The sequence below is a fragment of the Myotis davidii genome, unplaced genomic scaffold, assembly GCF_000327345.1.
Source record: "Myotis davidii unplaced genomic scaffold, ASM32734v1 scaffold949, whole genome shotgun sequence".
Taxonomy (NCBI): domain Eukaryota; kingdom Metazoa; phylum Chordata; class Mammalia; order Chiroptera; family Vespertilionidae; genus Myotis; species Myotis davidii.
In genome coordinates this window covers 41,802-56,218 of record NW_006300364.1, presented here as the reverse complement: position 1 = coordinate 56,218, position 14,417 = coordinate 41,802, and the positions used below count along the sequence as shown (strand labels likewise).

The 14,417-nt window shown below is 41.3% G+C and overlaps 1 protein-coding gene across 1 annotated transcript in view; it reads left to right on the top strand.

Moving 5' to 3' along the window:
- Positions 1–7,450: 7,450 nt before the first annotated feature.
- LOC102763862 (olfactory receptor 7A10-like) overlaps positions 7,451–14,417 on the top strand; it is a 22,413-nt gene continuing 15,446 nt past the window's right edge. The window contains exon 1 of the mRNA XM_006776753.1: positions 7,451–7,855. Within this exon, the coding sequence (XP_006776816.1) occupies positions 7,451–7,855 (405 nt within the window). The remainder of the gene's footprint in view (positions 7,856–14,417) is intronic.

Below are 14,417 nucleotides of genomic sequence, written 5' to 3'. Positions count from 1 at the left end.
GGCCAAGACCACCTTTGGTCCACACTGTCTTCTGGTGGTCAGCACATGTGATAGCAAGCAGTCAAGCTTCCAGTCAGTTGAAATCCCACTAAGTCGAACTCCTGCCTAAGGGGGCAAGTTGCAAATTAGTCTTTTATTATATAGGATAAGTGAACAATAAATTTATAATAGCCTCCAGAATGATTGAAAACCCTACTTGTTCAAAATTACATGCAACTATGACTCTAACACAGTCCACAGCATTGCTGTTCAGAGTGGTCCACAGACCAGGACCTGAAGCATCAGCATCATACAGCACATTGATTCTCAGAATCTCAAGCCCATCAGGATCTGATAATTCAGATTCTGCATTTAAACTAGACTCCTGGGTGACTCATGCACAGAGACTTTCTAGCAAATTAGAATACTGTCAAATTGGAATTCCAAAAGCTTTCACTGTGGGACAATGCTTCTCAGCCAGAGGGATCGGGCCTAAGCCATCAGGTGGATATCTCCTGAGGGATCACAGACTGTAAGAGGGTGCAGATTGGGTTGAGGTACCCCCAGCCCTGAGTGTCCAAATTTTCATGTACCAGGCCTTTAGTTCATAAATATTTTATGAAGCACTAAATGTTAGCCTTTAACCTGTGATGTAAGTATAAAATCCCCAGTTATTTTGACAAATGTGTCAGGAAGCCAAACAGGGAGGTACACAGTATCGCATATCAAAGGAATGCAGTTCTCCCTGTTGAGGAGGAGAATAGCAATTTTCCAGAGATATAAGATCAGTGTCCCACCCCAAATCAGACTTTGAAGAAAACATGAAGTCAGGAATGGGTAAGGTTAGACCTCTGGGAAACAGGGGAGCTCAAGAGAAGGAGTCATAAAAACAGCTCACTTGATTTCCAGCCTGGTCTCTTGGGATGAGTGAACCATTAGGAAAAATTTCCTTTTTGCTTATTTCAGAGGCCCAGAGGGAGATCATGTGCTTAGAGGTTGGCACAACACAAGGGAAATGTGCCCGATGGTCAGGTATAGAGAGAGCTGTAGATATCTCCCCTGTGCAGTCCTCAGTTTGTACAACGCTGGGGGACAGCACATAGCTGTTGCTTTTGATTCCTAAGCTGGCTCAGGAACTGTTGCTTCACTCCTTCCTGCTGTCTCCTGTGCGGCAAAGCTTCAGTCTTGTCATCAACCATCCAGGGAGCAATTGCACACGAGACCTTCCTCTCAGAGACCCCATCCAGGTGAGCCTGGGAAGCTGGTAGTAGTACATCAAGAGAGTGTCAGAGAGGATGGAACCTCAGAACTTTTACTGGAGTCACATAGGAGTCCAAACAGCCTGTTTCAGAGACAAGATATCTTTGTGTCTGTATTCTTGGTTAGTAATCAAGGGGAAATTAATTTAGTTAATAGAATAAGAAAGATGTGTGTGTGTTTGAATCTGCACTGCGAGGACCATAATTGACAATTAAGTGCTGGGAATGGGAGGCCAGTAGGGATAACACTGTGCAATGAGTGAGATGCATAAAATGATTGCAGTAAAATGAAAACATATCTGAGATTTGTTTTGGGGGAAGAAGGTAATAGAAAATTATGTTGGAAGAACAGTGCAGTGGAGTGAGAGTGTTTGTATGAAATGTCAAAAATGGTGTGCATTTGAGCATGTTTTGTATTTATTGAAAATACAAGGAGTTGGCCCATTTCCATAGCAATTTCTGAGACATTCATTGTAGCATCTTCTTTCATGCTGGGTATTCACATGAAAAAAGTATTTAATAAGACTGAAGAGGATAATAAATAGTTTTAGTTTGAATTAATTACTTTATTATTGGCAGGGCTGCATATATTCTTGGATTTGTTACCCATTGACTGTCTCTGTTGGAACAATTGACAGGAATTCCTACCCCACGCTCAGCCTCTTCACTCCGTGGTCTCTACTTGTAATGAGAAATTCTGGCATGCATTCAGGGAATGTAAGTTGAGGACAGACCAACTTCTTAGGCAAAGATATAGGGTGCTGAGAAAAAAGTCACCATAGTTATATAGATGGAGAAATAAAGGTCACCCATTCTACCTTAACTCTTAATGCGATTGGCTGGTGGGCTGGCTGCCGGCATTGCTTGGCTCACTTCCTTCCTCCATCTGCAAGCCAGCTGGGTAGCATTTTCAAAATCTTTCTGAGACCAAATCTTTTGTCTCTCTCTTCAGCATTAACAGAACCACTATGCTTACCTTAGACCCACCTGGATGAGCCTGGCTCATCCTCTATCTTAAAGTCAGCTGATTAGCAAGCCTGTTCCATCTGCTACCCCAATCCTCCCCTTTTCATAAAAATATCATAGTCCAAGTTACTGGGGTATGATGTGTTCCCATTTAGGAGGTCTTTACTCTGCCTGCTACAAATTCCTTTTCAGAAATGCATTATTTGTATCACTGAAGGGCCCTTATATTTACCACAACCTCTAGAATAAGTGAATACACTATTCCTTCCAAGTTATATGCAAAGATGATTTTTGTTTCAAACAACATAGAACCATTTCCACCTGAAACTGACACAGAGCCACAGCCTACCTACTCACACTGTGGTCCACAGGCCAGAAGGACCTGCAGCCTCAACACCAACTGGGAGCTTGTCAGAAATACAGTCCCTGGATTCAGTTAAGACAATTCAGAATCTGCATTTGCACTATGAACTTTGGTGACTTGTATGCGCTATGAAGTGGAGAGGTGCTGGCCTAGAACAGGTGTTCTCACCCTGTCAGTGCTAAAATTGGGGACAGAATAATAATTCCATATATGGGTGCTTTCCTGTGGATCACAGGTATTTATTGTCCTCCATTCAGATATTGCCTAACAGCCCAGGGAGAACTCATTTCTGGTTGATGGAGACTGCCCTAGAAGCATCTGACATAATTAAAATGAAGGCCCATCACTTACTTGGATATTAACTTTGGGCAGATCACTGAACTTCTCCAAGTCCCATTGCAGCAATGGAGAATGGAGCTCATAAATGTGCTTTCTCATGGGTAAGTTGCCTATAAAAATTAAGTCAGACAATCCTTAGAGGGTGTTAGCCTCTGTTTACAGTGCATAAAAATATCTGAATAATTTTTTTAGAATTAACAATCATTTTTATAATGAGGGACCAAAGGACAGTCTTGACTTGTGATGGAAGTACAAAATTCTTTATTGTTATAGCAAAAAATGTCAGAAAGCCAATAAGTGTAGAGCCCAAGGTTTATTGTCTAAAGAGTCAGCTCTCCCCTTGTTGAAAATGAGAACAGGAATTTTCCAGAGATATCAGGACTGTGTCCCCAACACAAGTCAGTGCTGAAGACAAAGAGACCTAATGCAGACAGGTTCCTCAACCTCAGATTTGGATGACACACTCAGAGTAGAGATGGGATGCTAGGAGACTTAGAGATCTGGATGAGGGGAGAGTTCACGGAGAAGGAATAAAGGTGGGAAAAAAAAAACTGAATTCACCTGACTTGTAACCTGGTCTGTTGGAAACAGTGAATCTGGGAAAAATTTTCTTTCTGTCCAGAACATTGTTTCCCAGAGGAATTGTGTGCTTAGAGGTACAGGGATTTATAAATAACTCCTCTGCTCCAGTCTCTCAGCTTGTGTAAACTTAGGCTATAAGCATGGTTATGTTTATTTGTCATTGTTCTTTGTTTGGAGGCCTAATTCTGGCTGGACACTGATGCTTCACACCTTCCTGCTGTTTTGCCTGTAAACAGAACTTTAATCTCTATCATCAACCATTTGGGGAGGAGTTCAGACATCCCCACAATGATCTTCCTCTCAGAGATTTAATCGAGATGAGTCCAATAACCCACATGACACTGCAGGAGAGGGTCATAGGGAATGGAAGCCAGGAACATTTACCTGTTGTCATCTAAGAGTCCATTCTACTTAGTCCAGAGGCAAGATATTGCTGTGTCTGTTTGCTTGCTTGATCATTAGATTCATTTCAATGGCTACAAAAGAGTTAATAGGATAACGGCTACCCACACTTTTAATGGTCTTTCACACTCTTCATCATTAAATTGCTGTCATATCAATGCTATAACATGTTTAAATTATTAATTTCAAAATGTTTTTCTGATGAGGGGTGATTTTGTCCCCTAGGAGACACTGAGGTATGTCCAAGGTGATTTGTGAATGTCACACTAGGGAGGAGTGGGTAGAGGAAGGGGTGCTCTAAACAACCTTTAATTCACAGGACAGGCTTCACCATAGAGAAGGATCTGTCCCAGAGTGCCAACAGTGCTGAGGTGGGAAACTCTGAATTAAATAACATCATTATTTGTAATATTTATAGCTGACGTCAGGTTGTTCTCTAAAATTGTAACACTTTATTTTCTACCAATAAAATTAGAGGACCCCCTTTTACTACCACTTTGAAAGTCCCAACCTCAATCAACATGACTGCTCTTCCAGTTTTTCCTCATCTAAGTGTGCAAAAGTTGTGTCTTCTTGTTTTTTCAAGCTATTATACAGTTTCAGCAAACTTCATTTCTTAGATCACCATTTTGATTTACCTATTGTTAATCTATGCCCATGTGTTACTTTCCCATTTTTGTATAGCATTTCAAATAGTTTCTATAGATCACTGATACTCAATTGACTTCTGTAGGGTATTTTTTACCATAAATTTTTAAAATTTTATTTCAATAGATCTATTTACTTACTACTGAGTTTTTTTTTTATTTGAAATAGTTTTGCCCACCTGTAAATTTTATATGTAGTTTCTAATGTTCATAACAAATGTATTGGTTACTCTTACTCCGAGTTTGAATTCTCTGATGCTGTCAGATGTCTGAGGGTGGGGATCAATTTCATATTATTGCAGATTGATAGCCATTTATGCCAGCTCTCATTCAATCTTTTTCAACAAAATTGAATTGTAACCTTCCTATATGGTAAATGTTCATATACATGGAGACCTAATTCCAGATTAATGGGAAGAACAGTTAACTCAGCACCTTCTCAGAACATTCTGCTCTTTTAGCTCTAAGTCTTTACAATTTAATTGTTGGCCTATAGTGATGTTATTAAATTATTGCCATTTCATATCATGTTTCAGTTAGTATTTAATCCTCCATTCCATTTTGCTTACTACTGTTGTTTTGAAGCTACTCAGTTTAACCTGGAACATTATCCCTTCATCATTTTTTTCATTTTATCACTTTTCACATTTTTTATTTTGTTTCTATGTAAGTGCACATCTAATCACTTACCTTTGTGAAAAATTTACGTGAACAAAGCAGGTGTAATTTCTGCTCTTTTGGGTCATGCCATAAAACAACAAAGACATAAAACAATGAAATAAATGTGTTAAAAATAATGTCCTCAGGAAGAAACATATGAAGAAAGCTATTCCGTATAAATAGGTAGAACTGTCATGGTGTGGGCAGGATCTGTGAAGCCTGGTCTGGGGAGGTGTTTGCAGGCTGGATGAAGGCCTGACCCAGAAACAGAGTGGTGCACCCCGGGTGTGTCAAAAAAGAGATGAAAACCCAAAGCCCCCAAATAAGATAGAATTGGTGCCACATAAGGAAAGGGAGAAGGGGGCTAACCTCACCCACGATTGGGCCACATAAAAACAAATTGGTCAAATGACTATGGAAAAAGGACAGAAAACAAAGCTTTTACTGCATTTCTCTGCCAAGACGATTTTCTTCCTCACAGTATCTTGGGGATCACCTGAGCTCATTAAATCTCTATTCCTGCCCATCCCCCTCCCCCAATCTCTCCTATCCATTCATTGAACAGATTTCTTTATGTGTTTTAAATACAGGGCAGAAAATGACCCTCAAATACGGAACCTCAAATTCACTTGTCCATGGAGGGCTTAAGAATTGGAATTTCCAGACACATTTCTACATCTGACAAGTGAAAGATCACTGATTGGGTCAGCTTGTGTTCTATCCATTCCTAGCATCATCAGTATGGCTGGGGCGGAGACAGGCATGGTGGTGGTGGTGGTGGTGGTGGTGTGTGTGATTTGTAGATGTGAGCTGTCCTCAGACCAGGGATAGCTGCACTCATACACTCCAGGGTGGTTCTTACAATATGAGGCTCGAACGCAATCAAGAGCAGGTACTAAGGAGGGGGTCTGTTTCCCTTCACAGGACAACTTTGCAATAAGAATACTAGAGCATAAGAGGCTGTGGGGGTGGGAACGTCCCTGTGCCTGAGGTGTCAGCAGTGGCAGAGAGGCCACCTCACTCCTCAATGTGTCAGCCACCACTTCTCATCACGCTCCCTCCTGTTCATTCATCTTCTAAACTGGCTTCATTTTTCTGACTTGAACTTTTGAAAGAAGCACCTCCTTCCTCAGGGCCTTTTCACGGGCTAGTCCTTCTGCAGGGCTCACACTTTCCCACATCTTCTTATATATCTCTTCCTCCCTTGAGTTAAAAAATTTTGAGGGCCAAAATCTTCCTTTAAAACAAAGGTTTATTGAGCCAAATTCCAGCCAGAAAAGGACCAGGTGATTGGGCACGAAGTCTAAACCACCAGCAGCAGAGGCAGGTAGAAATGTCATGTCCACTGACCTGGAGTTGAAGGCTCTTTACACTTTATGTTTTGGGGAAGAAAAAGGTGATTTTTTGAAAGAATTTTCATTGGCTACTGATAGCGGTGGGGGCGTCAAGAGAAGGTAAAGTGCAGCAGTTCTAGGACAGGTACCAAGGAAGAAATATTTCCTACTTTTAATTGGTTACAGGCAACAGTTCTGAAAGCTCATGCATGTGCAGGATTCAGGGGCATCTAGTGGTCACCACAGAAGTTGATTCAAATTCCAACATACATTCAGGAATGTGAGCAGCCTTTTGTAACTGGGCCACAGCTTTTGCCTAGTTGATGACTGTTGTCTATTTCTCTCACTCTCTGGCCCAACTGCTATTTAATTTAGGACATCTCAGATTTTCTCCTGCTCACTTTGGAGGTCTCTGTTCAAAAGTCACCTTGCTTGCTGATCTACTTACACACCCATGAAAAACAGAAGTCCCTACTCATGCTCTCCTTTAGATGTGCTTTCCTTTTGTTCAAACCACTGCCACCACCTAAAGTAACTTATCGTTTTATTATTTGCTTCTACATTCTTTCACCCTCATTAGATTATAGAAACTTGTTCTTCAGCACCCTATTCTCACAACCTGGATAGTGCCTAAACATGGTCAGCACTCAATTTACATTCCTGAGAAACATGAAGAAATTCTCAATAAAACTGTAGAATACATGATCCCCTCAGAGGCACAAGTGATTGGGACAAACACTCCATATCAGGGGTGGCACTGGATATTCCCTACAGGGGACCATATCCATAAACACAATATTAAAATTAACGTCTGGTCTATAAAATATGAATTGTAGCATTTCAAGTAGGTGAGCAATGCAAAACTGTGTGAAATTTATTCATGTTATTTTAATCTTTCTTTGTAGTCACCTCCAACACATGGAGCCAGTGAATCTTACACAAATTTCACATTTTTTTCTTCTGGGATTTTCAGAGAAACCAGAACTACAACCTCTCATATTTGGGGTTTTTCTCTCCATGTACCTGATCACTCTGCTGGGAAACCTGCTCATCATCCTGGCCGTCAGCTCAGACTCCCGCCTCCACACGCCCATGTACTTCTTCCTCTTCAATCTGTCCTTGCTAGACATCTCTGTCACCACCACCACCATCCCAAAGATGCTGGTGAACATCCAGACACAGAATAAAGTCATCACCTATGCAGGCTGCCTCACCGAGACATATTTTTTCATACTTTTTGCTGGGTTGGATGTTTTACTCTTGACTGTGATGGCCTATGACCGGTTTGTGGCCATCTGCCACCCCCTGCACTACATGGTCATCATATTATTTTATGGTACGATCCTAGGAGTGTACCTTAGCTCTGCTGCTGCCCAGAGCTCGCACTCAGCTGGAACAGCCTCGGTGTTGTACACCGTGGTCACACCCATGCTGAACCCCTTCATCTACAGTCTCAGGAACAAAGACATCAAACAGGCTCTGAAAACATTCTTTGTGAAGAAAACTACAAACTGGTCAGTTGTCCTAAGACTGCAGATGTGCCCATGTTTGCAGAGTCAGACAGTGTGATGATGGTCAGACTACCGAAGTAGAACTTGCTCTTTCCTTTTATTTCCTGGAATTTCTATTTCTTTGACCTCATCCTCTCTATTCAATTTATGTAACTCAATTAAGTTGTCTGCTCTCTCAGATATTCAACAACTATTCTCTTTGTTGTTTTTCTACTTTCTCAAATTTATTTCCTTCATGGACCAGATATATTTGGAAATTTTCATTTACCTAGAGACAACATGGATATGTCTCAAATGACATATATGTTAGCAAATATATTTTTTTACTAAAATAATCATCCTGAATTACACGACTCCTATGGAAAAATATAGTCTTAATGACCATGGCATTTTATACAATTTGAAAGGAGAGGAAAATCTGAGACTTGTGTTTTTCACTCTGATGACTGACATTCTTTGGTATATCACTATTTTAACTGCTCTTCCTGATAATGTAGACGCTAACATAAAAGTGTGTTTAATAGCAGATCACTGGGTTTTATTCTCCTTTTTAAGATTCTGGGTTTTTTGTTTAGTGTTCACAATCCCTACCTTCCCCACTTGCAAAATGATTATCGAATCCATGTCTCCAAGAGGGACTCTTCACTGAAAGACAAATTTTAATAAATGGGTTGACTTATTACTGCCTTAAAATCACAGATGAATTTCAATATGATGAACCAAATTTTTAAATCACACACTGTATTACTAGGAAAATATTTATTCTTCATGCTGTACATCTATCATTGGAGTATGGAAGAATGATGCCTATTTGTAAGGGGGTTTATACATATAATGGAAAATTGGTTGGTGTTTTTCTGTTTTATTGAATGATCTCTATGTTTCTGTTTGAAAACTGTCAGAGCTGTCTATAATGTGACTCTTTTTATAAATAATACAGATTCTCCCCTTCTAAAGGTTCTGTAAGCATGAAGGGGATGGTGAATGATCATTATCAGCTGCATCCATTAATTCTCTCTATTATGCACAAGATTTTATTCATGTTTAATGATTAAAGAATGACTGAAGAGAAAAAATCACATTATCATGGGATTTTTTTATTTTTTATAAATCTTTATTGTTGAAAGTATTACATATCCCCTTTTTTTTTTCTCTGAATGACACCTTATAGCCCATTTCGCTGCCCCCCCCCTTATCTTCCCAGGCCTTTAGCACCTAGTGTCTGTGCCCATGGGTTATGCATATATGCATACAAGTTCCTTAGTTGATCTCTTCCCACTCACCTACCTTCCCTCTGAGATTCGACAGTCTGTTCCATGCTTCTACATCTCTGGATCTATTTTGTTCATCAGTTTGTTATGTTCATTAGATTCCACATATGAGTGAGATCATGTGATACTTGTCTTTCTCTGACTGGCTTATTTTGCGTAGCATAATACTCTTCAAGTCCCTCCAATGCTGTATCAAAGGGTAAGAGATCCTTCTTTTTCACTGCTGCATAGTATTCTATGGTGCAAATGTATCACGGCTTTTTATTCACTGATTGACTATGGGTACTTGGACTTTTTCCAGACCTTAGCTATTACAAATTGCACTGCTATGAACAAAGGCGTGCATACATTCTTTCTTATTGGTGTTTCTGGTATCTTAGGATATATTTCTAGAAGTGAGATCACTGAGTCAAATGACAGTTCCATATTTCATTTTTTGAATAAATTCCATACTTTTTTCCATAATGGCTGCACCAGTCTGCATTCCCACCAGCAGTGTACTAGAGGTCCCTTTTCTCCACATCCTCACCAGCACTTGTCATTTGTTGATTTATTTGGAAACATTAAATTGTTTAATAAAATCTGGAAATATATCAACCTGGAAGGAAATGCAGTTGTTCTCCTCCCTCAGTCACATTACAAAAAATCAGAGGAATTGCCTGCTCACTGTTAAGTGTAACCAATCATTTTCATGTGAAATGATAGAAAACTGCACATTAATATGTATGAGCGGGCCAAACTATCATAATTAAATCAGGAGACTTAGTAGTAATGAGACAGACTTATTTAACTAAACAAACGTGAAAGATTTTTATGGCCAAAACATCCCCCAAAGTCAATTGAGAAATAATAAATTTATTAAGTATTATTTTTAAACTAGAGGCCTGGTGCACAAAAATTGGTGCACTCGGGAGGAGAGGGGGTCCCTCAGCTCGGCCTGTGCCCTCTCCCAGTCTGGGACCCCTCTGGAGATAATGACCTGCTGGCTTAGGCCTGCTCCTGGGTGGCAGAGGGCAGGCCCAATCCCTAGGTGCAGCCCCAGGTCGGGCTCAGGGTGGGGCTGAGTGGGGGGTGGAGGCACCGCCCCCTGTCCCCCTCAAGGCAGGGTCGATAGGGGTTGAGGAGCTCCCCGCTGTCACGCACAGACCAGGGCCGATCAGGGGATTTGGGCACCACCACAGTCAAACATAGGGCAGGGCCGATGGGGAGGTTTTAGCTCTACCCCATCACACACAGAGCAGGGACTGTTGGCCCGTCACACACAGAGCAGGGCCTGTGGGGAGGGAAGGACGGTTGTGCGCTGCACCCTGTCACACACACAGCAGGGCCGATCAGGGTGTTGGGGCACCACCCCCTGTCATGCACAGAACAGGGCCAATCAGGGGGTTGGGGAACTCCCCCCTATCAGGCATAGAGCAGGGCTGATTGGGGGTTGGGGCGCCTTCACCTGTCAAAACTCCCCCCTATCAGGCATAGAGCAGGGCTGATTGGGGGTTGGGGTGCCTTCACCTGTCAAGAACAGAGCAGGGCGGATAGGGAGGTTGTGGCCCTGGCCCCTGTCACACACAGAGACACAGGGCGATCAGCGGGGTTGGTCGCTGCCCCCTGTCACGCTGATCCTGGTTCTGGGAGGTCTCACTGCACCGCTGATCCTGGTACTGGGAGGCATATTATCCTTTTACTACATAGGGTAGGTGCATGGGTGGGTCCCAGCTGGTTTGCCCTGAAGGGTATCCTGGATCAGGGTGGGAGTCCCCCGGGGGTGCCTGGCCAGCCTGGGTGAGAGGCTGATGGCTGTTTTTAGGCTTTCCCCAGGCCCCCCCGGGGGGGGAGCAGGTATCTGGTTTGTTTGGGTTCTATAATCGAAACACTGTATCAACTCCAGCTCTGAGATCCCAGCTGGTTGAAAGCAGGTTTCTGGGGTTTTGTTTAGCTTCTATATTTGTTACAATGTTTCTTAAACTGCAAGCTCAGAGGTCGGCTAGGCAAGGGGGGAACGTTGGAGTCCTCCGTTACTGAAGCAAGCAAGCCTCCTGTTCGCTTCAAGCTGCTTGGCTGCCGGCCGCCATCTTGGTTGGCAGTTAATTTGCATATCTCCCTGATTAGCCAATGGGAAGGGTAGCGGAGGTACGGCTAATTACCATGTTTCTCTAATATTAGATAGGATTTCATAGAATTTATTGGGGTAATATTGGTTAGCAAAATTATATAGGTTTTAGGTATACAATTCCGTCATACATCAGATGTATATTGTATTGTGTGTTTAGCATCCCAAGTCAAGTCTCCTTCTATCACCTTTTATCTCCTTCTATCACCTTTACACTCTTCCATCTCCCCCACAATAATCATGATTAGAAATCACTTAAAAGACTAAAAATGAAAGAAAAATAGGCATATACAAATAATATTCAAATTAACAAGAGCATCAAATATATGAATCTTTGATAAAAGTTAGAAAAAGTTCAGTAAACAACAAAAAAAGTCTACCACATCTCTCAGCCGGGGAAAAACTTAAAAAGGTGTCACATTGACCAGGGTTGGAACTTGCAAACAAGTAGCTAAGGGGTACTCTATTTTCTTTTCTGGCAGAACTATAAGTGTTAAAACATTGGGAAACCAAGCTGAAGACAGATATAAATATTACAAAGTACATATATTATTTCAGTCAATCTCTGCACTATTGATATTCTGGGCCAGGTCATTGTCTGTGGTGTGGTCTCTCCTGTGCATACCTGGACTCTACCTACCTGCACCTTCCATATGACTGACAAAAATGTCTCTGCATATTGCTCAATATCCTTTGGGGGAACAATATTGCCTCTGGTGGAGAACCAGAATTTTAATGTAACAACTCCATAATATTTTTGTATAATCCTATATAATAAAAGCCTAATAGGCAAATTGTCTCCTTGACCAGGAGTTCGACCACTTGCTATGATGTGCGCTGACCACCAGGGGGTGGCGTGAAACATGGTGGGCGTTGCTGACACAGTGCTGGCAACAGGTGGTAGTGGAGGTGCTGCCAGCCCCGATGCAAGTCAATAAGAGTGGGACCATGGTAGGTTGGTGGAGCAGGGGCCCTGGGACCCAGGTGTTGCTCAGGGCCCAAAGGTCGACTGGGATCTGCCTTCCATGCCAGATGCTTGCGATTCGATTGCCAGCCAGGCCTATGGTCCCCACCCATGCATGAATTTCATGCATCGGGCCTCTAGATTTATATAATTGTTATTCACACTTTCAAACTGTGAATAGCACAGCCACATCATAAAATATTTTGTATACATGGTAATAATAAATTGGCATCACATTAGTTGATCGGAGGGAAGATCATAATGTATTGTTCAGTAATAAGGAAGAGTGGACACAGAAAAAAAGATTGTACAACACATAAAGATACTTTCTGCTGGGCACAGGATGCTATTTATGCATTTGTACAATTGCATATGAGTGTATATGTATTCAAAGCACAAAATATAAGTTTTTTAAAAAAATTTATGGCTTATAGATTATCAAAGGAATGAAATAGATTGTTAGTGGTTATAAAAAAATCTGTATGAAACAAATTTAAGTGAAAATCAAAATAATCTATATAAAAACAGGTAATAATAATAACTTAATATCAACATGGGCCACTAATTCCAGCTTAAATTTCCAATAACTTGGAAGTAACAGAATATTATAGAATGACTTTTTAAAAAATATATTTTTATTTATTCAGAGAGGAATGAAGAGGGAGAGAGAGATAGAAACATCAATGATGAGAAAGAATCAGTGATTGACTTTCCTCTGCACACTCTCTACCAGGGACCAAGCCTGCAACCCAGACTGACAAGGAATCTAACAGTGACGTCCTGATTCATGAGTCCATATTCAACCACTGAGCCATGCCGGCCAGGTAGAATGGATTTCAAATTTGGAGGAAAGCAGTATCTAAGCTATAGTTTCTTTTTCTATAAAGATATTGGGTTCAAATATGCTAATGAAAGTTAAAGGTAATCTTTAGTAAGAAAAAAAAGAGGATGCTTCCCAGAGGATCATAGAAACTGATGCCTGTTTTGTAAATAGATCAACAGAAGGCCAAAAGGAACAATAAGGAACAATGGAGATGTGAAACAAGTTGGCAGTATGTGTGTAGGGTGATTTATTAGCACTGCATACAGAGAAGAACATTCACTTTGATTTTTGTGATAGCAACGATTCACAAGTGAAGAATATAAAAGTAACAGCTGGATTTTTTTGGTAAGAAAAGTAGAAATTCAAAAGCAATGGAGATTATCTCACTCATATGTGGAATCTAAGGAACAAAATAAACAGATGAAGGGAATGGATCCAGAGACATGGAAACATGGAAGAGGATGTGGAATCTCAGAGAGAAGGCTTGGAGGGGTGGGGGAGTGGGAGGTAATCAACCAAACACCTTGTATGCATATATGCATAGCCCATGGACACGGACAATGAGGGGGTGGGGGAGAGAAGGCCTGAAGCGGGGTGTCTGGGCAGGGCAAGATGGAAGGGGTCAATGGGGGATAAAAGGGGACACGCGTAATACGTTCAACAATAAAGAATTATTTTTTAAAAATAAAATAAAATTTAGAAAAACAGTGGAGAGAATGCAATATGACTGAGTGACAGATTTGAGCCCACAATATTAATAAACACTCACAATTGCCCACATATACACACATGAAGGTACTCAATAACAACAACAACAAAGTGGGAGAAAGAAACCTCCAATTCATTGTTTGGAAGAATGCAATCAAAACAGGAATAAAATACTCTGACCCAACTGCACAAACGTCAAGACTTTACAGATGGCTTTAAAGAGATTAAACAAATGAATAACTAACCCACAAATATATTTAGGTCACAGCAAATGAAGTAATTGCAAAGTTAAGCTATTTAGCATACCTGTTGTTAGTTATTAGATACTAGAGGCCCAGTGCACAAAAATTTGTGCAGTTGGTGGAGAGGGGGTCCCTCAGCCTGGCCTGTGCTCTCTCGCAGTCTTGGACCCCACGGGAGATAATGACCTGCTGGCTTAGGCCTGCTCCCAGGTGGCAGAAGGCAGGCCCAAGCCCTAGGTGCAGCCACAGGTCGGGCTCA